Source organism: Palaemon carinicauda, chromosome 9 (assembly GCF_036898095.1).
Source record: "Palaemon carinicauda isolate YSFRI2023 chromosome 9, ASM3689809v2, whole genome shotgun sequence".
Lineage (NCBI taxonomy): Eukaryota > Metazoa > Arthropoda > Malacostraca > Decapoda > Palaemonidae > Palaemon > Palaemon carinicauda.
The window spans coordinates 26,285,358-26,311,798 of NC_090733.1; the positions used below are offsets into that span (position 1 = coordinate 26,285,358).

The 26,441-nt window shown below is 38.7% G+C and overlaps 1 protein-coding gene across 1 annotated transcript; it reads left to right on the forward strand.

Annotated features, from left to right (window-relative positions):
- Positions 1-667: 667 nt before the first annotated feature.
- Positions 668-2,348, forward strand: LOC137646319 (uncharacterized). Its single transcript, XM_068379427.1, has 3 exons — positions 668-1,018; positions 1,636-1,797; positions 2,067-2,348. The coding sequence occupies exons 1-3, from the start codon at positions 668-670 to the stop codon at positions 2,346-2,348; spliced, it is 795 nt and encodes a 264-aa protein (XP_068235528.1).
- Positions 2,349-26,441: the final 24,093 nt, after the last annotated feature.

The window sequence follows — 26,441 nt, forward strand, 5'->3', positions numbered from 1 at the left end:
AAGTCTCATTTGCTGAAAGGAAACTATATAACGACGAAAAGATGACTTGGAGTCATCATCGATAAGAATTATTTTAATTTTCCTGATGTTATTTGTCTCCATAAATTACTGGGTTTGTTAAACCATAGCCTACTCTCTTTGTTCACCAGCGGCCACGGTGGAATTGCATCTTTTGTTGTTGATAATCTAGCATCCACATACATACATACAAGCACACACACACACGCACACACACATACACACACACACACACACTCAAAAACACACACACAGTAGGTTCTTGTGAGTGATCAGACAAGAATATCCCACCATCACCAATCCGCACGTGTCAGAGTGTGAGGGAATCTAGTCAAACCCCACACATAAATTTTTATGTCTGAGGCCTTTATCCTCCAGTGGACTAAAAACGACTATTTTGTTGGTCGTCGTATATATAGTCGTTATGTATATATATATATATATATATATATATATATATATATATATATATATATATATATATATATATATATATATATATATATATATATATATATATATAAAGCCCAGCCACTCAGGGGGGGGGGGGGCAAGCTAGCCTCAACTTAGTGCCAGTTCCAAACCTGGTAAATGGGGAGGGTTGGCGGCAGGAGAGGCATGCGGCCATGAAAAATTAGCCAAAGCCAATATGGCCAGTGAAAATTGTGAAAATAAATTTAATGCTAGGGTGTTCCCCGTAGGCGACACGTTGGGACCTCACTTGATCCCTCCGAAAAATCGGCAACGGTTACCCAGTCATGGGCAGGCTGGGTTAAAGAGGCAAGCTCAGAGGAAAATATCTGAGGAGAGGATGAGAGTAGCAACTCTGAATGTGGGGACAATGACTGGAAAAGGGCGAGAGCTGGTTGACCTCATGGAGAGAAGGAAAATTGGAGTGCTATGTGTGCAGGAGACTAAATGGAAGGGAAATAAGGCAAAAGAACTTGGCGAAGGTTGTAAATTTTGTAATAGTGGAGCAAATATGGAAGGAAGAAATGGTGTAGGAATAATATTATCGAAAGATTTGAAGGAAAGTTTGATTGGGGTGAATAGGAAAAATGACAAAATTATGAGTTGAAAGCTGGGACTGGGAGCAACAATAGTCAATGTGGTGTGTGCCTATGCCCCACAAACTGGATGTACAGAGGAGAAGAAGGATACATTCTGAGAGGAGATGGACCAGGAGCCTAGAATAATTCCTGCAAGGCAAAGAGTAATTATAGGAGGAGATCTGGGAATTAGTAGGGAAGGGATAGAGAGAGTGCATGGAGGGTGGGGTGTGGGTGAGGGAAATGATGGGAAGAAAAAGTGATTGATTTTGCAGTGGCTTTTGACGTAGCAATGATCAACATCTTTGAGAAAAAGATTAACAGACTGATTACTTACAGTAGCCGTGCAGGGAGAGCCAGAGAGATTTACTGCTGTATAAGAGAGACCATCTGATGAAGGTTAGAAATTGTAAGGTGATAAATGGGGAGAGTGTAGCAGCGCAACACAGGTTAGTGGTAATTGATTGCCGACTATGGAATTGTAGGAGAAGTAAAAAGAGGAGAATGGACCCAAAGATTAAGTGGTGGAAACTGATAGAGGAGGAACTGAGTCTTGTTTAAGGAACAGGTGCTGGAATCAGTAAGGTTACATGAGGATGTACAAGAATGGTGGACCGAGAATAGTAAAGTGATTCTAAGGATCAGTAGGAAGTGCTTGGAAAGTAATCAGGAAGAAGAGCCCCCAAATGATAAAGAATCGTGGTGGTGGAATGATGAAGTGCAAGAACGGGTAAAAACCAAGAAAGAAGCCAAGAAGAAGGCAGATCTATCAGGACAAGAGCAGGATAAAGAAAACTATAAACAGGCAAAGAAAGAAGCAAGAAAAGCAGTAGCAAAGGCAAAGGCAGAGACCTTAAATGAAGTCTATAAAGAGATGGAAACACCAGAAGAAGAGAAGAAATTATTACAAATTGATAAGGTCCGAGATGCTGCATCTAAAGACCTGACACAGATAAGGCAAATAAAAGAGAAATGGAAGAGAATGAAATTAAAAGGTAGGAAACATATTTTGAAGGACAACTGAATGAGGAGACCCCAAGAACAGTATTTGAAGATGAACTACCAAACGAAGCAGTTACCTTAGGAGTGACTAGAAGAGAAGTAGCACAAGCAATAAAGAAGATGAAAAATAGTAAAGCTGCAGGACTGTATAATATACCAGTAGAGGTATGGAAGAGTCTTGGAGAGGAAGGCATAGACATCTTGTGGCACCTGACCCAGAAGATCTTCAGTCAGGAAAAGATGCCAGAGGAGTGGAGAAGCCTAATCATTCCCATCTAAAAGGGGAAGGGAGACATCCAGGAATGTGGCAACTACAGAGGCATAAAGTTTATAGGCTCTACATTGAAAATATGGGAGAAGATCATTGAGAAGAGACTCAGGGATGAAACAACAATTGGTGAGGAACAATTTGGATTCATGCCTGGAAGAGGGACTGTAGAAGCAATATTTGCTTTGAGGCAGATGATAGAAAAACATCGGGAGAAACAGAAAGGATTACATATGGTCTTTATTGACATGGAGAAGGCATACGATCGAGTACCACGTCAAGAGCTTTGAAGATGTATGAGAGAAAAGGGAGTCCCTGAGAAATACATAAGAATCTCCCAAGATATGTATGAGAGGGCAGAAGCAAATGTTAAGAGCAGTAGAGCCCTAACAGAAAGTTTCCCAGTAAATGTGGGACTACATCAGGGGTCTGCATTGAGCCCTTACCTATTTCATCTGGTCATGGATGTAGTAACAAAAGGTATTGGAGATCAGTCTCCTTGGTGTACGTTTTTTGCTGATGATGTTATACTGTGTAGCACTAGGCGAGAAGTAGTAGAAGAGAAACTGGAGTGGAGAAGAGAAATGGAAAATAGAGGATTGAAGATCAGCAGGAAAAAGTCATAGTATTTGAGATTTAGAAATGAGGAGAATGGGGAAGTTAGTTTACAATGAGAAAGATTGAAAAGAGTTGAAAATTTCAAATATTTACGATCAACAGTTACAAAGGATAGTGATCTGGGGGCAGAAATAAACCACAGGAAAATAAGGGTTAAGTTGAAAGGTAAAGTACACAGGACTGTTGTGAGACTGGCAATGATGTGGGCAATAAAGAAGACAGAAGAGAAGAAACTGGATGTGGCAGAGATGAGAATGTTGAGATGGAAGTGTACAGTAAAAAGAAGAGATAAGATACGGAATGAGGTAATTAGGGGTACCACAAGAGTTAAGAGAACTATTAGATAAGATCCAAGAAAGTAGACTGATGTGGTATGGTCATGTCATGAGAAGAGATGAACAGTATATTGGGAGGAGAGTGATGGAAATGGAGGTATAGGGAACGAGAAGGAGAGGGAGACCAAAGCAAAGGTGGATAGACTGTATAAGGATGACCTTCGATCAAAGGGATTAACCAGTGATGAAGTGGGGGACAGAGATAGATGGAGAACGCTGGCCAGAAACATCAACCCCACATAAAAGTGGGAAAGGATGCAGACAAATAAGAATATATATATATATATATATATATATATATATATATATATATATATATATACATATATATATATATATATATATATATATATATATATATATATACATATATATATATATATATATATATATATATATATATATATATATATATATATATATATATATATATATATATATATATATATATATATATATATATATATATATATATATATATATATGTATATATATATATATACATATATATATATATATATATATATATATATATATATATATATATATATATATATATATTTATATATATATATATATATATATATATACATATATATATGAAGAACTGTGCATATAGTGTGTGGGTGCATTGGATTTCAAGAAACTAGATGAACAATTTCCGAACGAATTATAATCCCAGGGGAATCATTCTATCAATATTTAACTACAATCCAATGTTGAACGTTACATTTATGCACTTAATATACGTAAAATTAAACATTTCTATTTCTACGCTATTGAGACTTAACGGAAAAAAGAAAAATCCTTAGATACAGGATTAGTTAGAATAAAAGGGTCCGAACTGTAACCAAAAAAATAGGTATTATGGGAAATATTCGTCAATCATCAAATGCTAACCCAAGGAAATCAATCTTATAGCTAGGAAGAAGTGAATGAAAAATATTTTTACTTTATTCACACACACTAGTAATCATTATGAAAGTAAAGTAGTCTGTTAAGAATAGAATGCTGCCATTTTATGAAAAAAAAAAAAAAACGCAATATCCTAACCTGAAAGGAGTAGTGAAACATACAAAAACAAAATGAAAATTCTTATCACCTTTGACATCTACAGTTATTCATGAGATAAGCAGACTTAACGTATGCACACACACACACACGCACACATACACACACATACACACACACACATACACACACACACACACACACACACACATATATATATATATATATATATATATATATATATATATATATATATATATATATATATATATATATATATATATATATATATATATACATATATACCGTATATAGAGATATATATATTTTTGGCCTCAAGCCATGTCGTCCTGATGGAAGTTCCTAAGGTAGCTTCAAAAGGGAAATATTATATACTACAGTGATATTCCCAGAGAATTAACCTTCAGGTTCCAGAATTCTAACTCCTGGAGCAAATATCCTTAAAATTTTCTCAAGGATATCGCATAATATCAGAGGACGCATTCTTGACACGCCACAAAGCAATCTGCACTCCTAATAGCGTTTACGCTTCGAGGGGGACATGGCTAAAGAATAGAAGGGGGCCGTAACAAGGTTACCCCCGTTCCCGTACTACTATTGACCACCACCCCAGCGCCATTCCCAAGATGGCGGACATTCCTAATTTTGTAGCGATTTTCAAGGATTTATTACGCATTCTCCACTACTTTCGCCTTCGGAAAGTTGAGTATTGGGTCTTTACAATGAATAATTTTTAGCTCCCTTTTCACAGTGAAATTTGAGTAATTTATTGTGTGGGAAGTCCCTTCTGTTTACAAATGTTCCTCAGTTCTTTCTTGAACTGCTAGCAACAGTGGCTACTGCCAGGGTGCTGCCTACCAGGCCGGCATAGAATTGTGCCTGCTCAACCGGCACCACGCCGATTGTACTGATACTGCCGGCCGGCAGTGGCCAGCGATGCCGGCTGGCAAGGTTTAGACAGATCCTTGCCAGAGACAGTACTGTAGCTGGATGGATGCTTGAATTTTATATTCTCCCCTTCCATTTGAACCTTCTTTCTGGAGAAGGTAGTAAGAGTTAGCTAGCCTGTACCGGAGGCGCTATGAGCGCTGTCGTTCATTGGGCGTGTTATTTAGTTAGCAGAATGACTTCCCGGTTTTTAAATAGCATCATATATCTTTAAATAATTATTTAATTATGTTAGCTATTTAGGCAATATATAATTGTGAAGATATTTACATTGTGCATATTTTTCCTTTCCATGTCGATCGTATAGTTAGAGTCTCGGAGAGTGAGGTAACCATTGTGTATGGTGATTTCAATTATGCAGAGATGGGTATCTCTTTAAATTGGATGAAACTTTACACCTCTCAAAAGAGGAAGATTTAAGGGTAATCCCTCTTCCCTCTGAGTGTAGCCTCAGGCTACAACCTTAGCGGGTTAGCCTCGAATTTTTAATTCAGGCATGACTTTCCTACGGTTTTTTTTCTGCCCTTCCCCTGTAACTGCAGATGCAGGTTTTTGGGGTTTTGACCAGAATCTCAGAGTATTTAGTCTGTGGTCGGTAGCTACCTGGCAAGATGAATAGAATTCTTTTGCTATGTTAGTCTACCGACATAGGAGGCTAGACCTCCCTAGGCCACACCTGAAGGGGCTGTACGATATGACCCTTCTTCCTGTGACCTAGCAGACTAGTCCTGTGTTAGTGGACCCTAGGCTGAGGAATAGAATTCTTCTATGCTTAGGGGACATTGGCACTACAACCCCGTTTCCTTACCATTAGAGGTGGTGGCAAGGGTGCTACCAACCTCTTAATTGTATTAATCTAACTCTAGGCTAAGGAATAGAATTCTTTAGCCACCTGGGATATTTCTAATACAGGAACGGAGTTTGTTAGATGGGGCAGGGCAGGATACGGCCGGCTCCTGCTGTACCTTTCATAGGACCCTCTTTTCCCTTCCCTTCTATCCCTTTATGTTGGCGAATCCCGGCAACCTTACTGTTGCCGGTGGGTTGCCGGAATCGACCAGACTCCCCCTCTTACAGTTGACAGCTGCCGGCCGGCAGTCTTAACATCTGTCGGCCGGCAGTAATGACAGCTGTGAGCCGCCGGCCATATTAGTTGCCGGCCGGCAGTAAAGACTACTGCCGGCCGGCAGTCATGGTGACTGCTGGCAGGCAACCCGGGAAGCTGCCGGCCGGCAGCTGCTGGCCATGTTGGCTGTAAGTGGGAAGTCCCTTCTGTTTACAAATGTTCCTCAGTTCTTTCTTAAACTGCTAGCAACAGTGGCTACTGCCAGGGTGCTGCCTACCAGGCCGGCATAGAATTGTGCCTGCTCAACCGGCACCACGCCGATTGTACTGATACTGCCGGCCGGCAGTGGCCAGCGGTGCCGGCTGGCAAGGTTTAGACAGATCCTTGCCAGCGACAGTACTGTAGCTGGATGGATGCTTGAATTTTATATTCTCCCCTTCTATTTGAACCTTCTTTCTGGAGAAGGTAGTAAGAGTTAGCTAGCCTGTACCGGAGGCGCTATGAGCGCTGTCGTTCGTTGGGCGTGTTATTTAGTTAGCAGAATGACTTCCTGGTTTTTAAATAGCATCATATATCTTTAAATAATTATTTAATTATGTTAGCTATTTAGGCAATATATAATTGTAAAGATATTTACATTGTGCATATTTTTCCTTTCCATGTCGATCGTATAGTTAGAGTCTCGGAGAGTGAGGTAACCGAGATCTCGTCTCGTCTAGGTACCTAACGTAGGTGTGTTATTATACGTTAAGACATTCCCCGGTTACCATTGTGTATGGTGATTTCAATTATGCAGAGATGGGTATCTCTTTAAATTGGATGAAACTTTACACCTCTCAAAAGAGGAAGATTTAAGGGTAATCCCTCTTCCCTCTGAGTGTAGCCTCAGGCTACAACCTTAGCGGGTTAGCCTCAAATTTTTAATTCAGGCATGACTTTCCTATGTTTTTTTTTTCTGCCCTTCCCCTGTAACTGCAGATGCAGGTTTTTGGGGTTTTGACCAGAATCTCAGAGTATTTAGTCTGTGGTCGGTAGCTACCTGGCAAGATGAATAGAATTCTTTTGCTATGTTAGTCTACCGACATAGGAGGCTAGACCTCCCTAGGCCACTCCTGAAGGGGCTGTACGATATGACCCTTCTTCCTGTGACCTAGCAGACTAGTCCTGTGTTAGTGGACCCTAGGCTGAGGAATAGAATTCTTCCATGCTTAGGGGACATTGGCACTACAACCCCGTTTCCTTACCATTAGAGGTGGTGGCAAGGGTGCTACCAACCTCTTAATCGTATTAATCTAACTCTAGGCTAAGGAATAGAATTCTTTAGCCACCTGGGATATTTCTAATACAGGAACGGAGTTTGTTAGGTGGGGCAGGGCAGGATACGGCCGGCTCCTGCTGTACCTTTCACAGGACCCTCTTTTCCCTTCCCTTCTATCCCTTTATGTTGGCGAATCGCGGCAACCTTACTGTTGCCGGTGGGTTGCCGGGATCGACCAGACTCCCCCTCTTACAGTTGACAGCTGCCGGCCGGCAGTCTTAACATCTGTCGGCCGGCAGTAATGACAGCTGTGAGCCGCCGGCCATATTAGTTGCCGGCCGGCAGTAAAGACTACTGCCGGCCGGCAGTAAAGACTACTGCCGGCCGGCAGTCATGGTGACTGCTGGCAGGCAACCCGGGAAGCTGCCGGCCGGCAGCTGCTGGCCATGTTGGCTGTAAGTGGGAAGTCCCTTCTGTTTACAAATGTTCCTCAGTTCTTTCTTGAACTGCTAGCAACAGTGGCTACTGCCAGGGGGCTGCCTACCAGGCCGGCATAGAATGGTGCCTGCTCAACCGGCAGCACGCCGATTGTACTGATACTGCCGGCCGGCAGTGGCCAGCGGTGCCGGCTGGCAAGGTTTAGACAGATACTTGCCAGCGACAGTACTATAGCTGGATGGATGCTTGAATTTTATATTTTCCCCTTCCATTTGAACCTTCTTTCTGGAGAAGGTAGTAAGAGTAGACTTTTACATCCCTTTTACTGTATATATATATATATATATATATATATATATATATATATATATATATATATATATATATATATATATATATATATATACGGTATTACGAAGCCTGTTCTCCATGCTATCTCTCTTTCTTTTAGCTAGCAGGCTATATGTGTTAGCATTAGCTAGGTATGCCGACGACAGTATATGTTTATACAGGTAGTTAGTATTTTTGCAGTATAGGATATACTACAAATAGAAAGTTTCTGTATATTTTATGCTAGTAGTGTTTTCCAATATATTTGAAAATCATACCCAAATATTTGTGGAACCCAATCTCATATTGAAAGAATTTAATTCTTCAATATTCTGATTAGAAATCAGTCTTCAGATTACCCTGCAATATTAAAATTTTAAGGACTGGAGATTACACTCCTAACCATTAAAGGGCAGAGCCCTTATCCTTGAGTCTCAATGATTAGGAAACTCTATGTTTTAATTTTTTAAGGGGGGTCACAGCAAATAAGATGGGTGGGATATATAAAAATATATGTCTTTCCTTTCCCCAGTCCAGTTGGCATCATGCCAGCTGGACCGTACAGTCAGTTGCTTACCAGAAAGGCAACACATTGGCTGGATCATACTATATATAATTATACAGTAGCCAATATATTGTAATATAGTGCATACTGCAAATAGAAAACTATAGTATGATTATACAGTAACTATTTCTAGCATATCTTGGGTATCCTCATGTGAGCTTATGCTGCAGCCGCTCTTACATTGAAGGAATAGTGTTTTTTCGTTGAGCTGATTGAGAAATCAGTCTTCCGTACCCCACAGTATTTAGTATGAAAGGGACAGTGAAGTATACACTTCCCTATCCCTAGGGGTTAGAAAACCCCCTTTTTCAGTTGGAATTCCTTCGAAAAGGAAATTCCTATCATTTAATACTGAGGGGAGGTACCAGCATTTGCTTGCAAGGGATACACAAGTATGTGTCTCCTACTATCCCTTTATAGCTTGCTATCCTAAGCTATTCTGTTAAGATATGACCTTTGATATATTGGTTATCAGTGAGATAATCAATCGTATACTCATTTTGTTTTCCTTTCTTTACAGGAGGAACGCCAGATGTCATGTGTTACAGTCTTCTGCAAAACTAAGAGTAAGTGTTTTTACGGATATAATGTATGCAGGTTTCATGAACCATACAATATTATTTCCGAACACCTGCAGTATTGGAACCCGCAGGCCTGCAAAGTGTGTCGGGCCCTATTGTCCGAAGGTTTCAAGAATCCCAAGTCGGTAGAGACTAGGGATGCAGCTCGTTTCAAACTACGCAACTGGGTGAGAGGCTTTCAGAAAATCTCTCCGGGACCTTACCTGCCTAATGACAAGATGCCTAGGTTACTATTTCCAACAGCGAGTAAGGAAATAGTGGTACCCCAGACACGAGGTACATTTCCCGATGGCCAGATAACCTTCGGGAAGGAGGGCAAAAAAGCGCCCACGGGAAGAAGGGGAGAATGTCGGGTTGGAATTGTCTCCGTCCCAACAGGCTCATGGGCCAACGACATCGATATCTCCGCCTTCTATCCCTCTTTTAGATGGAATGAACCAGTTATGGGCTCACGTCAAGAATCTAATAGAAAATTTGTGCAAACAGAGCACAAAGCAGGAAGGGAAATGCAAGGTAAAGGTTGGTAAAGCTCCACTTGTCGCTCTTAAAGGGTCGTACAAACGACCCGTAGATCAAGACCTTCCAACATGCTCCACAACCAATCCCTGGAGGTTTTCGGAGCTAATGCTGAATTTAAACAGCAAACTCTACATCTCGGAGAAGATGGTTGCTGTTCCTTTGGACAAAATCCAGTTCTGGCCAAGCTTTGAGGCTTTCCCGAACTGTTTCATTAGACTGATGGATGAACCAGCATCAGGAAAAGGAACGGAATCAAAAGAGGTTATGATTCTCGACAATGATAAAGCACAGGCTATCCTATTAAGCAGCATAGAAAAGGCGGGTTACTCGGTGTCGAAGGTATCCACACCAGGTAACAAGCACGCTTCCTTTCTTGCTCCTGTTTCAATTTCATTCCCCTTTACGGAGAAGGCTTTCAAATATGTCACTGAGGCAATAGAGACAGGTAAACCGTGTCCTACACTCAAGGAGTGCGAGCCTCTGTCACTAGCATTTCCCAGACAGGAGAAGAACTGGAAGGAGGCCCTTTTCACCTTTTCAGTAGGAAGACTTGAGGCGGATGTCGCCAGTTGAAAATTTAAGGAAAATCTTCCAAAATTATCTGAGTTTCTCTTACAGGATGAACAAGAAACAAAGGAGAGACTTACAGCCTCCTTATCTCTACAGAACTACATAGAGTTCTGTTCGGCTCATCAAGATACCCCAGACATGCTCAAGGTCTTAGCCAAAATACATATGGCTACTTTGGTAAAAGACCTTTATGCCTTTATAAAGGCTAGAAGAACATGTAGGGAGTTTGTGTTAGCTAACGCAACAGCGAAACACGATACAAGAAAGCTAATATCTTCCAACATCTAGGGTAAAGACCTCTTTCCAGACGAGGTAGTCAAGAAAGTGATTAAGAACGCCTCCACGGAGAAAGTAGGCCTTCTCCAAAAGTGGGGCATCCTTTCATAAAGAGAATCTTCTAAGGTTGTGGGTCCCCAACCTAAAAGGAAGATGGAGAGGTCTGGAAATCCATTTTAAGCGGTTCAACAACAATCCACAGTTGTAGTGACCGAGATGTCACAGACAGATGGTCGAAAAGATATTCCTACTGATCAGTCGAAGCATAGAAATGCTTCTAGTAGGAGGGAGATTCCTTTAGGATCGCTGGACCTCCAATCCTTGGGTCCATGGCCTAATCAAGATGGGACTAAGATGAGAGGTGAAGATATCTCTACCACCATTTCCTCAACTCCTCCGATAATCCAAAACCCTCCTGGAGGAGTTTACCTGAGAGCTCTAGAGTATACAGGTGGTAAGAAAACTTTAGTCCACCGAATTCCAGAGAAGGCCGTTGTTTGTTTACGAGAAGGACTCAAGAAAATTCAGAGTCATTCAGGACTTATCGTCACTCAACAAGTCTAAATAAAACAAGTTCAGGATGTTTATCCTCCTGAACATAAGGACCCCGCTGCAATAAAGGGTGCCTATAGTCTTACCAGACCTGAAAGTCGTCTATCGGCAATTTCCAGTCAATCACCCTTTCCCCTCCTATCTAGGACTCAAGTTACACAAAGTAACGCACTTCCTAGGAAAGATACTCGTCAGACTAGACAGAGTCCTAGCTGCCTTCATAAAATTGGCAGACACAGTCATGCAATATTTAAGCCTAAGAAAGGTTCAGGCAACAATGTTCCTGGACAAGAGGCTGGGGTGGGCAGCACCCATGGTGGCTGGTCTATGAACATCCGAAGAAATGATCTGGTCCCCGGAACATCGTGGATGAAAGATAAACTTCAAGAAATCTCGATTCTCTCCGGCTCAAAGATTTCAATGACTGAAAAGCCATTGAACCCTATTGTTAATCCAACTCTCCTTTCCTAATCAGTCAGATTCCCAAAACGAGAACAGGGAGGAACCCTGTTCTCTCTCGAGTTTTGTAATAGAGGCAGGCCCTGTGCTAAGAGCACTGCTGCAAGATGGGCTGGGAGCCTGGAGAAAACAAGCATCAAACGCTCGAAGAGGCCTAAAAAGACCGATAGCGGTCCTTCCTTAATCGCTTCCCTAACAAAGGTCAAAGCCCGAAAATCCCAAGACCATGTTGGTCCAGTCATGAGTAGGGAAACCCTCTCCAAGCAGATCAGATTGTCTACGGCTGATCTGGGACTCCGAAGCGATAACGAGACGCTGCAATCGACGATGCTAAGGAACGTTTCCTGCAGTCTAGGTGTAGTTAGCAATCCCTTACCTCTAAGGGATGGCACCTGTCAGCAGTTCACATACAACCAATCCGCAATGTGACAGTGGATGCTCTATTCAGGCTCAGGCCGATAGAGTTAGAATGGTCCACGGACGCAGACCTATTCTCTCCCAGATGGGAACAAGTCCCCAAACTGCAATCCGACCTCTTCATTACGAGCGCCGTCAAGGAACTACCTTGATATGTAGTTCTATACAAGGATCCTCTAATTCAAATGATAGACATCATGTCTCTGAAATGGAAGGGATAGACTTAAGATTTCCAGTTCATCCCGTCCAATCACCTGCTGAGAGTCCTCAACATGCTGAGATCCTTCCAGGTGGGAGTAGCTCTGTTGGCTCCCAGGTAGCCCAAGAGCAATCTATCCTCCTTGAGGAAGGAACAGAGGCTGAGGCTGTCCTTTATTCTGAACCCAGGACAACTCCAGAAGGTTCAGAGATTAATTGCCTTCGATTTATTACAGAGAACCTAAACCCTTCATTGCATCATTTTCTTGCCCTAGCGGTTAAGAAAAGATTTGGGATCTCAAAAGGCAATATAGAATTCTTAAAAGAATACAAGTCTAAGTCAACTAGAAGACAATATGAGTCATCATGGAAAAAGTGGGTTGCTTTCGTAAAAGCAAAAGGACCGAGAGAGATTTCAATGAACTTCTGCATGTCCTTCTTTATCCATCTTCATAACCAGGGTTTGGCGGCCAACACGATAACTACGTGCAAGTCTCCCTTGACTAGACCTCTTCTATATGCCTTTCAAGTAGACTTGGCGAATGAGATCTTTAATAAGATCCCGAAGGCATGTGCGAGGCTTAGGCCTCCTGCACCACCAAAGTCCATCTCTTGGTCTTTGGACAAGGTCCTACATTATGCCTCATCCTTGAACAATGAAGATTGTTCGCTTCAGGATCTAACCCAAAAGGTTATTTTTCTTTTTGCTATAGCCTCAGGGGCTAGAGTTAGTGAAATCGTGGCCCTTTCTAGGGATGAGGGCCACATTCAGTTCTCAGAAACAGGAAAACTGAATCTCTTCCCTGATCCATCCTTTCTCGCTAAGAAGGAGCTACCCACTAAAAGGTGGGGTCCCTGGAGAATCTGCCCTCTGAAGGAAGATGTGTCTCTATGTCCGGTAGAGGGTCTAAAGTTCTATTTTCGTAGAACTTCAGACTTCATGGGAGGAAAGCTCTTTAAAGGAGAAACCTCTGGATCAAACTTATCCCTAAAACAACTGAGATCGAAGCTCACCTACTTTATTAGTAGAGCGGATCCTGACAGTACTCCCGCAGGTCATGATCCGAGAAAGATTGCTTCATCACTGAACTTCTTTCAGTATATGGACTTTGAGCGTCTTTGTTCATACACTGGATGGAAATCAGCCAGAGTGTTTTACAAACACTATGAGAAACAGGTACATGAACTGAAACGCTATGTAGTGGCGGCAGGCAGTGTATTAAAACCTGCCCCCTAATTACTGTTATAAACAGTCAATGGTTTGGGACTTCAAATGTCCTCGCACATATACTGGGTGAGAATCATCCAGAGTGTTCTACAAACACTATGCTAAGCAAGTCCATGATCTGAAGCAGTATGTGGTGACGTCGGGTAGAGTACTTAACCTTCCGTTTAATTCTACGATGAACAGCTAATTGACTGGGACTGTCAATTAAAGGGAGAGGGGGTCATCCCTCTTAGGGTGTGACCTCCTTTGATTAAGTGTTACCATGGTGACACAAGCTCTGTTCAAAATCCCAGGTGTGGAATTATACAGATAGCACTAGTGCCGGTGTACGTAGTACACAGTGCCGATAAAAGTATCCAGTACAGGAATTATGAAGAGAATTTGTTTTATAAATTTTCTTCAATCTGAGAGTGGCACTTATCATTTCTTGCTTTCCAAGAAAGAAAGATAATTTCTGTACAGGTTACATGTATAGTTCCGTTATCATACTACATTCGTTTTACTTACTAATAAACGTCTATTAGAATGTAATTGCGTCCTAACTCTCCCGACAATTGCAGGATTAAAAGTCCAGAGTATGTACTTTTATATATTTGTATGCTCACAAACAATGGATTTAAGAAACACTGTGTATTTGGTAATTTTCACAAACTACAAGACGTTTTGTTCATCTGGTGTATTCTTATGTTTGTCCATACAATATATGCTTACCTTGAGACCCCCTTTTTTCTACTGTCTAGAATGACTCTCCCCTGTAGGGGGCAGGAAGCACTAACATCGGAGATGATTAGTGATAATGACGGATAACGGTAACGTCATTTGTCTCGATTGATCCAAATGATCATAGAAAGGTTGTCCCAAGGTTACGGCACTTATGAAAATCCACAGATACATTAATGCTCTGGTATACTTCCGTCAGGACGACATGGCTTGAGCCCAAAAAACGGATTTTGAGCGAAGCAAAAAATCAATTTTTGGGTAAGATTGCCATGTTGTCCTGATGGACCCACCCTTCTTTCTTAAAAGAAAAGATTTTCACAGTTCCCTCCTTGACGTACTGTATCTGTAGCACCACACTCAATGCTACAAGGAATGTCCGCCATCTTGGGAATGGCGCTAGGGTGGTGGTCAATAGTAGTACGGGAACGGGGGTAACCTTGTTACAGCCCCCTTCTATTCTTTTGCCACGTCCCCCTCGAAGCGTAAATGCTATTAGGGGTGCAGATTGCTATGTGGAGTGTCAAGAATGCGTCCTCTGATACTATGCGAATCTTGGGAATGGCGCTGGGGTGGTGGTCAATAGTAGTACAGGAACGGGGGTAACCTTGTTACGGCCCCCTTCTATTCTTTTGCCACGTCCCCCTCGAAGCGTAAACGCTATCAGGGGTGCAGATTGCTATGTGGCGTGTCAAGAATGTGTCCTCTGATATTATTCGATATCCTTGAGAAAATTTTAAGGATATTCGCTCCAGGAGTTAGAATTCTGGAACCTGAAGGTTAATTCTCTGGGAATATCACTGTAGTATATAATATATCCCTTCTGAAGCTACCTTAGGAACTTCCATCAGGACGACATGGCGATCTCACCCAAAAATAGATCCGTTATATAAATATATATATATATATATATATATATATATATATATATATATATATATATATATATATGTATATATATACATATATATATATATATATATATATATATATATATATATATATATATATATATATGTATATATACATATATATATATATATATATATATATATATATATATATATATATATATGTATATATATACATATATATATATATATATATATATATATATATATATATACATATATATATATATATATATATATATATATATATGTATATATATATACATATATATATATATATATATATATAATATATATATATATATATATATATATATATATATATATATATATATATATATATATATATATATATTATATATATATATATATATATATATATATATATATATATATATATATATATATATATGTGTATGTATGTATACATATAAATATGTATATATGTATGTATATGTGTGTATATACATATATATATATATAAATATATATATATACATATATATATATATATATATATATATATATATATATATATATATATATATATCTTTGGATTTCATAATTACTGCTATATTATGTAAAGTATAATTAACTAGGAAACCTATTAAATAATACCGAAATACCATCAAGGTAGAACATTAATAAAAAATATACTTGAAGAGAACCATTGCAGAATAGAGTTTGCATTCGTTCTCCAGTAGAAGATAAACTAACTGATCCAGTTATCCTTTATTCCTTTAGGCTTCAATCCTATCCCATTGCAAGTCGTATTGGATGCATATCCTTAAAATCCTTTTGCATCCTGTTTCTTATTTCCAGAGGAAGGGGCTTGTGTTTGGGTGTTTCTGTTCATATTGGAATTGTGTTTCATGTGACCAAACTCAACTTCGGCATCATATATACTGCAACGCTCTCTTCAGTTAGAAAGAGAATAAGGTGCGTCTGTTGCTGTTTGGGAGAATGGATCAATGCTTGCTTGTTTTGTAACATTTCAGACAGAGGGTGAAATATCTCTCACGTCAATATTCAATTTAAAAAAATCTGTCCTTCAAAAGGGGAGGAATTCGATTTCTTTCCGTCGAGGGAAGGTAGACGTCATAATTTCATTTGCTCTTTCATGGACACTAATGTTATCATAATTAATACCGAACCATCAATTACACTATTCCTAGCTTTGTTTAAGGTAGTGGTTCTCAAGCATTTTCAGTATATGCATCCCTTTCAAATCAGCATTCAGTTCTCGCAACCCCCTCCCCCTATACCTATTGTGTATTGATAACAAAACTTCATTCATATAGTTTACACGCTTTTCATGACAGAAATCCAAAGTACATAATAATAAAATGAGATATAGTGACTTAGTTGCTGGTGTGACTTTGTACAAAGTGTTACTCGCAAGTCTTGTTCAGAATTTAAATGACAGTTTTTTTTTCGTTTTGGTGTGAAGTAAAAAAAGATAATCCTTGCTCACTCAAGTAAGTAGTCTCAAAATAATTTTACGATTTCCATGGATGTACAGAAATCTCTTGATTGTGGTCCTAAAGTTCGTATGATTGGCCTTGATTTTATTGCTCCTTTGATCGTGATAATCCTAAGGCACTTGTTTTCAAACTCAAACAGTTTGGAATGGAAACATTGTTGTAAACTTTGCTTGCAAAATGATCAGAGAAGAGTCTACAAACAAAAGTCAGATATTTGTTGACGACACTAAAAAGAGAAAAATCTCAAGATTAAAGCCAAAAATAATGGTATGCAATGTATACAGTGCTGGAGATGGAGTAGTAATTGCCTTGATTCAAAGAAATCGTTCCCTGTACCAAATCCAAACGATAGAAGCGAAGATAAGTGTAGCCCTTAAGAAAAATTCTTCAGGTGGGACCACCTACTATGTGCTGAAATGTGATCCTGAACTTCGGAGGACTATTTATGATAATGGGGACAAAGTTTTTCCCGATGGGGTACTTATAACATACGTGATAAGTACCACGTGATCACCTAGTACCACTGCCAGAGGTATGACATCTCGAAATAGATTGCAGGACAAAGAGCGATGATAAAGTCTGCAGAAAATTTTCAGGAAAAAAATTCCACCTAGAAGTGTAATTCGCAAATGTCAGAGTGTATTAACTGCGCAAAGTTAAACAAACAAAGTGACCACATAGTAAATTCTAAGGATTGCAAAGATTATGACTAGGAATTGAAAAGACTTGCAGAAAATACTGATCATGTATACTAAGGACATCATAGACCGTGGCTATGTAAATATACAATCTGTAGGTAATAAAATTATTCAAATTCGAGAATTGATAAACGGGAAATATTTGGTCATACTAGCATTATCTGAAACATGGTTAAATAACTTTGACAAGGCTAAGATAAACTGAAATGACACCTCCCACCCAAACACACCTTTCACATACCGAGAGAGGGTAAGTCTGGTGAGGGTGCTGGACTCTTTATTCATAAAGATTACTCAAATCTCAAACCCTCAAGAACAAAAACTAGTATCTTCTTTGACGAATTCAGTGCATTTATTGAGATGATTATCAAGGAAAAAATTAATTAGTTATTTGGGAAGGCTTCAATTTTTGGATGGATGATGCATCAAATCCTGACGCTTTGGCATTTAGTGAGTTATTAGAATCATATCAATTAGTGAATAATGTCGACTGTACAACTTTAACTGGGCATACGTTAAACATAGTTTTGAATGATGCAATGAATAACATTATATCTGATATAAATGTCGAAGAAAATGTACTATCTTCCCGGTGCACAAACTTATTACGCTTAGTCTACCTCTTCAGAAACATGCAGTGGTAAAAAAATAAACTTTACACATAAAATAAATTTTTCTCCTACCGTATTTATTGAAGAAGTCACAAAGAAAATAAATGATGCTATCAACATTCCCTACGATCAGGATAACCAACGTTTATTGGGGGCTATGTGCGTTAACTGTCTTATGACCACTTATAATAAAGTGAGTACTGGTGAATATGATATCATGTGCCCACCGATGGAAAAGTCTATAGGCTAACTGTCAAATTTCAATCTCCTTGGTTTGATGAAGACATTAGTGATAAAGAGGGAAAAGACACGTAAAGAAAGAAAGTGGAATCGATTGAAAACTGAAAGTACTTGGGTAAAATACAAAACTGCTATGTGTCAATACAACTACCTACTAAGAAGGACAAGAAGTGGATACTTTAAAAGAAAGATCTGCGAAGTGACAATAGACATAAATAAGTTATATAGTCTCCTAAATGGTATAATGGGATATGTAAACGAAAAGAAGCTACCTGGTGGATACAGTGACCAGGAACTAGCAAATAATTTTCTAGTATTCTTTAAAAACAAAATTTAAAAAATAAACAGGTCCTTTGTACATATTCAACATCAGATTAATGATACATCAGAAATAAATATAAAATTAATGAGAGTTAACAACATAACACAAGAAAACATCACCTGGATTATCATGAAAACAAACTGCGTGATCGGTCCTATGTCAATATCTGAAGTAATTGGAGAGAAACTTTTCTTGTGTAGACGAAATAATAATGAGAGTAGCTCATGCAAGCATTGAAGAATATAAGTTTCCATAGTCTGAGAAAATGGCTATAATCACACCAGTTTTGAAAAGTGCTCTGGACTACCAGGAATTAAGCCCCTATAGACCTATTTCGAATCTATTCTTTGTTTCAAAAATCCTTGAATACGTAATTCTTGAACAGCCAGTCAGTCACTTAGAAATAATAGAAGCTTTGCCTGTCAACCAATCTGCTTACAGAAAACTATACTCTACGGAGACAGCCATCCGCTCTGTTGTAATATGCTGCAAAGGGATGAAAATAAATGTGGTATTTTAATATTACTCGATCTCAGTAATAATAATTATTACTACAAAAATGTCAAATATTTCTGTACTAGCACTTGTCATTTCTCCAAAAGTTTATATTTCTAATAAATTAATATTATCTCAGAGGTAACAGTTATAGAATATATAATCTAAAAAATAAATATTCCATCAGGAAGATAAATTTCTTTTCATCTTTACATACCAGTTATTCCCCTTCCAACATTTATTTTTCTTTAAAAAGAAAATTTGTCACCTACTTGATTTTTTACTTTATCTTCGGAATAAAATAGATCTCAGGAATATAAATTTAAAAGAAATTAGTTAAGGCAATTATTACAGCATTCAAACTAGTTTTAAAGTTAAAACTCAAGATTTAAAGACGAATACTTTTAGCCTACTATAACAGCACATTTTTGGAAGCGTCAATAACGTTTGTGTCCAACGCTCTATTGATTAAATTGATTTCATTTGATTATTAATATTATTATCATCAATAGCTAAGTTGCAACCCTAGTTGCAAAAGTTGGCTGGTATAAGCTCAAGGGCTCCAACAGGGAAAATATCCCAGTGAGGAAAAGAAATAAAGAAATAGTCAGATATTGCGCCTGAACGTACCATCAAGCAAGGTAAATCTAACTCAAGACAGAGAAAGACAATAGTACAAAGGTTATGACAATACCCAAGAATAGAAAACATTGTTCTGCTTTTGAAGTTTTCTTCTCTTGGAAGAGCTGCTTACCATAGCTAAAAGTCCTCTTCTACCTCTAGCATGTGGAAAGTAGCCACTGATCAATAGCAGTGTTATAGTTAACCAGTTGAGTAACGAAGAATTTATCAAGTATCTTAGAGTTGTTAGGTGTATGAGGAAAGAGGAGAATGTAGAACTAATTAGCCAGTCAAAGAATCCAATAGCTCTCTAGCGGTAGTATCTCAACGGGTAGCTGTTGTCCTGGCCAAACTATAACCTGATGAATTCTGGCTATATAGCCGGTCGCTCGGGCAGGTGAGGGCATTTAGTGCCGAAAAGCAACTACAGGAAAGCAAAAAAATTACACCATGAAGTAAAAGTTAAAAGTACTGGAACACCAAGAAGAAAGAAATATGGAACGGAGGTAATGTTGAAGGATATGAAGCAAGTACTATCTAGGGGCCGAAGGAAGGCTGCACAGTCCCTTAAGCAATGCTCACAGTGGGCCGACGCTACTTTAACCCTCTGTCTATCTCAACCATACCTTTATAAATAGTCATTTTCCATTTGAATTTAATTGCTTAGAGATAACATAAATCCTTTTCATATCCTTGTTGCATATGAAAATATGACGAGATTTTTCATCAAAGCATTGAAGAGCTACCTGAAGAGCCGCAATCAAGTAATTATGATTTGTTTTTTTTTTAACAAATTTGTGAAGAGAAAACCTGCTTTTCTATAAAATAATCTATCTTCGGGTTTAATAGGATTAACAAAAATTTTCCCTCTAATCCCTTCACACATTATTTGGCATTATTCAGAGCTATTTTTTCACGGGTATTAGGCAAAATAGCAAGCCTCGAGGTAGCAATGGAGACCAGAGGATTCCGAGAAACACCTACAGATATTTTCAGAGCAAAATCCGCTTTATGGAGAATGGCGTGCAACATGAAAAGCGGATTGAGAATTATCCTAATTCATCCTATTTTCATTAAAGATGAGAGAGTACTTGTTTAAATAATAACAACAACAAAAACAACAACAACAACAATAATAATAATAATAATAATAATAATGATGATGATGATGATGATGCTACTACTACTACTACTACTACTACTACTACTACTACTACTAATAATAATAATAATAATAATAATAATAATAATAATAATAACCATTTCCTACATCAGAGGAAACAGGCAAGTGGCCAGGGAGCGCTATATCAATAAATTAAATCTACAGTACATAATTAAATTAATTCAAAATGAGAACATACCAGATAAATATCGCTATGGATAAAGGATGGAATATAAAAAAAAAAAATAAGATTAACAAGTATACGTTAAGTAAAAAACAAAAGTTACCAATTCATCGTTAATATTTCCAAACAGTAGGCTATTTCCTGTTCACTTGAAAGTTGATTTTGTTTGGTGTAATGCTTAAGGAATCAATATCGGAATATATGAATATATGACCAGCATCCACTACGAATAATAGAGAGTAATTTCTAATACAATAAAAGCCAATTAATTGTGAATGATGATGTCTAATGTGGCAGGAACGTTTGCTTTCCATACCTGACATCATAACCTACTAGGTTACTATTAAAACTAACAACCACAGCAACATCACTTATAAAGGTCAAAAGTATTCATTCCCGCAGTTATTGAAAACGGATAAGCCAGAAGCAGATGATAAATAAATGTTCAATCTGGTCTGCAAACACAAGTATTAAGAATACACTTCCTGACTCTGGGGACGATATTTATTTACATCGCATTGAATACCAATGGTTTTTTTGCATGAGGGAAGGGAACGATGCATTTCATAAGCGATATCTACCGAACGCCATGGCTTAAGAGCTTTAGACTTTGCCTCTGAATCAGGCTGTGAGCAAATCATAAATGAAGCTACTCACAGGTCTGGTAATTACTTGGACCTCGTATACACTGACTCCCCTGGCGTTATAACTAGTAAGGTTGGTTTTCCAGTCGGGACATCTGATCATGCCTTGATTTCATTAGTAGTGAAGACTGAGCAGCCTGTCCCTGATATATCATACTCTTGTAAAATTTATATAAAATCCCAAGCAGACTGGAATAAGATTTTGCATGATCTGTTGTGCTTGAATTGGTCACTATTTTATAGTAGTGAAGATCCTGTTGTCCCTTTGAATGAGAATCTAGTCAACATAATTGATAGGCATATCCCTTCTCGTGTGCTAAGGTACCGAGTGAAGGACAAACCATGGTTCAATGATTGTAGACGTGCTTATTTGGAGAAGCAGGAGGACTATCATCTTTGGAAGGGTAACAGATCAGATTTGACCTAGAACAACTATACTCAGCTTCGAGCTTTTGCTCAGAGAGTTTATGCCTCAACTGAAAAGGAGTACAATTTAACCATAAAAGAAACCCTTTCTGGTACAACTCAGGAACATAAATGGTGGTCTACCCCTAAATCTGCACTCTTTGGTGTAGATGCAACAGTTCCTCCTTTACTTAAACCAGATGGCTCAGTCTCTCACTGTCCAAAGGAAAAGACAATCCTTTTGGCCGATGTTTTTGACAGTAAACAGAGTAATGAAAAACTAGAACTTCTTCATTCCTGTTTTCCCGAGGCTAAACTAACTAGTTTAGCATTTCAATCTCGTGAGATTAAAGCTCTGTTGATGGAACTTGATGCTTATGGAGGTGTAGACCCAAATGGCATTTTTCCTTTGTTTTTTATAAAGACAGCAGATTTCTTAGCTCCAAAGTTATCTGTTATTTTGCGCAAGTTAGCAAGAAGAGGAGCTTTTAGCACTTGTTGGAGAATTGATAATGTTACTCCTCTATGTAAATGTGTTTGTGGTAACTCAAGTCCCACTGATTACCGCCCAATTTCCATAACTCCCATATTATCTAAAGTTTTTTAACGTCTTCTGGCAAAACGTCTTAATAGGTTGGTTGAAGGTAATCATCTATTCCCTTGTTTGCAATTTGGTTTTCGTACAGGCCTTGGAACATGTGATGCCCTTCTTACAATCTCCAATGCTGTAGAGAAATCCCTTGATTGTGGTCAGGAAGTTCGTATGATTGGCCTTGATTTTAGTGCGGCCTTTGACCGTGTTAATCATGAGGCCCTTGTTTTCAAACTCAAACAGTTGGGAGTGGGTGGGTCGTTTCTTAGCATTATTATTAATTTCTTAAGTAATAGATCTCAAAGAGTTGTTGTTGATGGGGAACCATAGTGAGTATAGAAATGTGATATCCAGTGTTCCACAGGGTAGTGTTCTTGGCCCATTACCTTTCATACTATACACACATGACATGTGGTTTGGCCTAGAAAACAAGCTTGTTGCATATGCAGATGATGCTACTCTCTTTACTTCAATTCCATCCCCTGAATGTAGATCTCGGGTTGGTGAAACCCTTAATAGAGATTTAGCTAAAATTAGTGCATGGTGCAAATTATGGGGTATGAAGTTGATTCCTAACAAAACTCAAAGTATGATTGTAAGTAGGTCAAGGACGGTGGCTCCTCAACATCCGGATCTCATGATTGATAGTGTTTCTTTAAATTTGTATGACTTAAAATTTTAGGTGTGATTTTCGACAGCAAATTTACTTTTGAGAAACACATTAGGTCTGTGTCTTCTTCAATTGCACAAAAAATTGGCTTACTGAGAAAGTCTTACTAGATTTTCGGTGATCAATCTATTCTGAAGAAGTGTTTTAATTCTTTCATTCTACTTGTTTTGAGTATTGTTTTCCTGTCTGGTGTTCAGCTTCTGATTCTCATCTTAATATGTTGGACAGAAACTTATGGTCTATTAAATTTCTTATTCCTGATCTAGATATTAATCTTTGGCACCATCGTTCAATTAGTAGATTTTTCATAACTCTGACCATCCTTTACATTCAGATCTCCCCAGACAATTCTATCCTGTTCGTAATACTAGGCAGGCAGCTAATTCTTATAGCCAGGCCTTCTCCATCATGAGGCTCAATACTACACAGTATTCTAGAAGTTTTATTCCAGCTGTGACCAAGTTGTGGAATGATCTTCCTAATCAGGTAGTTGAATCAGTAGAACTTCAAAAGTTCAAAGGTGGAGCAAATGTTTTCAAGTTGACCAGGCTGACATGAGTCTTTTTATAGTTTATATATGACATATCTGTTTTTGACGTTGTTAATAGTTTATATAGGACATATCTGTTTTGACGTTGTAACTGTTTTCAGAATGATTTATTATTAATTCATTCTCATCATTTATCTATTTCCTTATTTCCTTTCCTCACTGAGCTATTATTCCTTATGGGCTTATACCATCTTGCTTTTCCAACTAGGGTTGTAGCTTGGCTAATAATAATAATAATAATAATAATAACAATAATAATAATAATAATAATAATAATAATAATAATATGCAAATTACATCTCCATGTTGCATGCTAGGTTATTCATTCAGCACTTTTCTTATCAGTATATTTTAAAATTTCTCTTTTTGTCACAAACCATTGTAACAAGCTAAGTGAAATTGTTACTCAACGTGCATTTTAAACCAAGTTCAATCTCCTTCCTTACCAGAAAAAGTAAGGAAATATGGAATAGAAAGAATATTTTACTTACTAGGTACTCTCTCTCTCTCTCTCTCTCTCTCTCTCTCTCTCTCTCTCTCTCTCTCTCTCTCTCTCTCTCTCTCTCTCTCTCTCTCTCTCTCTCTCTCTCTCCCCCTTTATCTTTAAGGAATTTGAGATCAGTACTATTATGATTCATAGATTATTTTTAGATGTGCACATCCTAACGAATCAATAACACTATTCAAATGATTATTTGTGTAACGATTGGTTAGATGAACGGTGCAAACTTTAAATTTTTAAGGTCAAAGAACATAAAAACAAGTCTTTGATATAACACATATGGAACATGTACACATGGGATCAATACTCAGGCGACCTCCCCACCTTATGAAATGTATAGATGTAAATGCTGACGAGTGGAACAGGTGTGGAATTGTCAAGTGAGAGAGTGCACCATGAACATGTGATGTGTGCGAATGACAAAAAATGTACACCTTAATAAGTAGCCAATGTGACTAACAGATAAATACACCAGCAGCAATTCGTGGGCAAAGTAGAGTAGCCGGATTCCATCTTGGACAGTTTTCTACTGAAGAAGGACAATAAGTGCAGGGAGCTGTTGACCACTTGCTCGAGTATCGCACCAATAGCAATGTCACTAGCATCAGAATAGAGAAGAGGAAGGGCATGTAGTATGCAAAAAGAGAGATATTTAGCAGTGGATTAAGCAGAAGGTCACTTCCTGAAAGGGACACCACTTCAAGTCTTTTGGCTTGCCCTTGAGGAGGGCATTGTGGAGAGAAAGAATGGCGGCGATAGCTGACAAGAACCATTGATGCGGCACCAAAAGAACGATACTTTGTTGGCACAAATGGTACACTTGTTGGACCAGAATACAAGGCCATTTTGTTGCAAGCAGTCGAGAATGATGTATAGGAGATGGAGGTGTTTCTCTTTGGAGGGAATGAGCCCATGTATGTCATACATGTAACTTACGCAAAAGGGGAGGTCTTCTAAGATGATCTCCATAAGAGGGGGAAAAGTGGCCCCAACATTACGAATGTCAAAATAGGAGTGAATGAATGTGTATTTTCAGAAGGGGGGTGATGATGGCGTTCTTGAGAATGTCTTTTGGGTTCATGGGCACATGATAGTACCCCTTCAGAAGGTCGAGAATGTGGAATATCTTCCTTTTATGCATGTAGGAGGTAACGTTGGGGATGTTGGGGAAGAGGTAGTAATTCAGTTATGTCAGAATGTTCAGACATCTTTAATACCCAAAACTGTGCAGGGAGCCATCCTTCTTCAAAACAATGTGTAGGGGTGACGACAATGGGCTTCAGGCCTTCTGACTAAGGCCCATTTCTTAAACCCTGGTAAATGTTCATTTAAATTTGGTAATGACCGCACCCATGTCATCTTGATACAGTGATAAATTACTGTACTTGACAGGAAACGTGGGATAATGCCAAAGTTTTCTTCTGTTGACTTCCAGGTATGACGTGAGGTAGGAGTAGAGTTCCGTGGGTATGCTGGAGGACGCTGGTTGAAGAGGTGTCAACGAGCATGAGTCTGCATTGACTAAACGTCGATGTGCCACATCAGCCAGAAGGATGGCAATGTTATATCAGCAATGAGAAACTTCCAGTGGTTCTTACCCGTAGGTAAGGATCTATGATCCAGCGTATATCAGTAGAATTAGAATAACTATGTCGTTTCCTACATTAGTAAGTGGGAATGCCAAGCACCATTGACTACCATAAACCACACACCCATACCTGCATTATGCAAAAAAAAGGATTACTGATAGAGGAGGCCACCATCACGATCAATGACCTACTTACAAGTTTTTTGCCCACAGACAACAGTCCGCACATTTCTTTGCAGCTGCCTCAATTTTGATAGGTAATACCATAACAGCGGACGATGGGTATCAGTAAGTGGCTGTAGAGGCCTGTAATTGGAG

Bases quoted from the DNA above. Each gene is read 5' to 3' on its own strand.
- LOC137646319 (XM_068379427.1), top strand. From the start codon at position 668: ATGGCCAGTGAAAATTGTGAAAATAAATTTAATGCTAGGGTGTTCCCC. The intron at 1,019-1,635 runs GTAGGAATAATA...TTTAAGGAACAG, and splicing joins ATATGGAAGGAAGAAATGGT to GTGCTGGAATCAGTAAGGTT. The intron at 1,798-2,066 runs GTAAAAACCAAG...ATTAAAAGGTAG, and splicing joins ATGATGAAGTGCAAGAACGG to GAAACATATTTTGAAGGACA.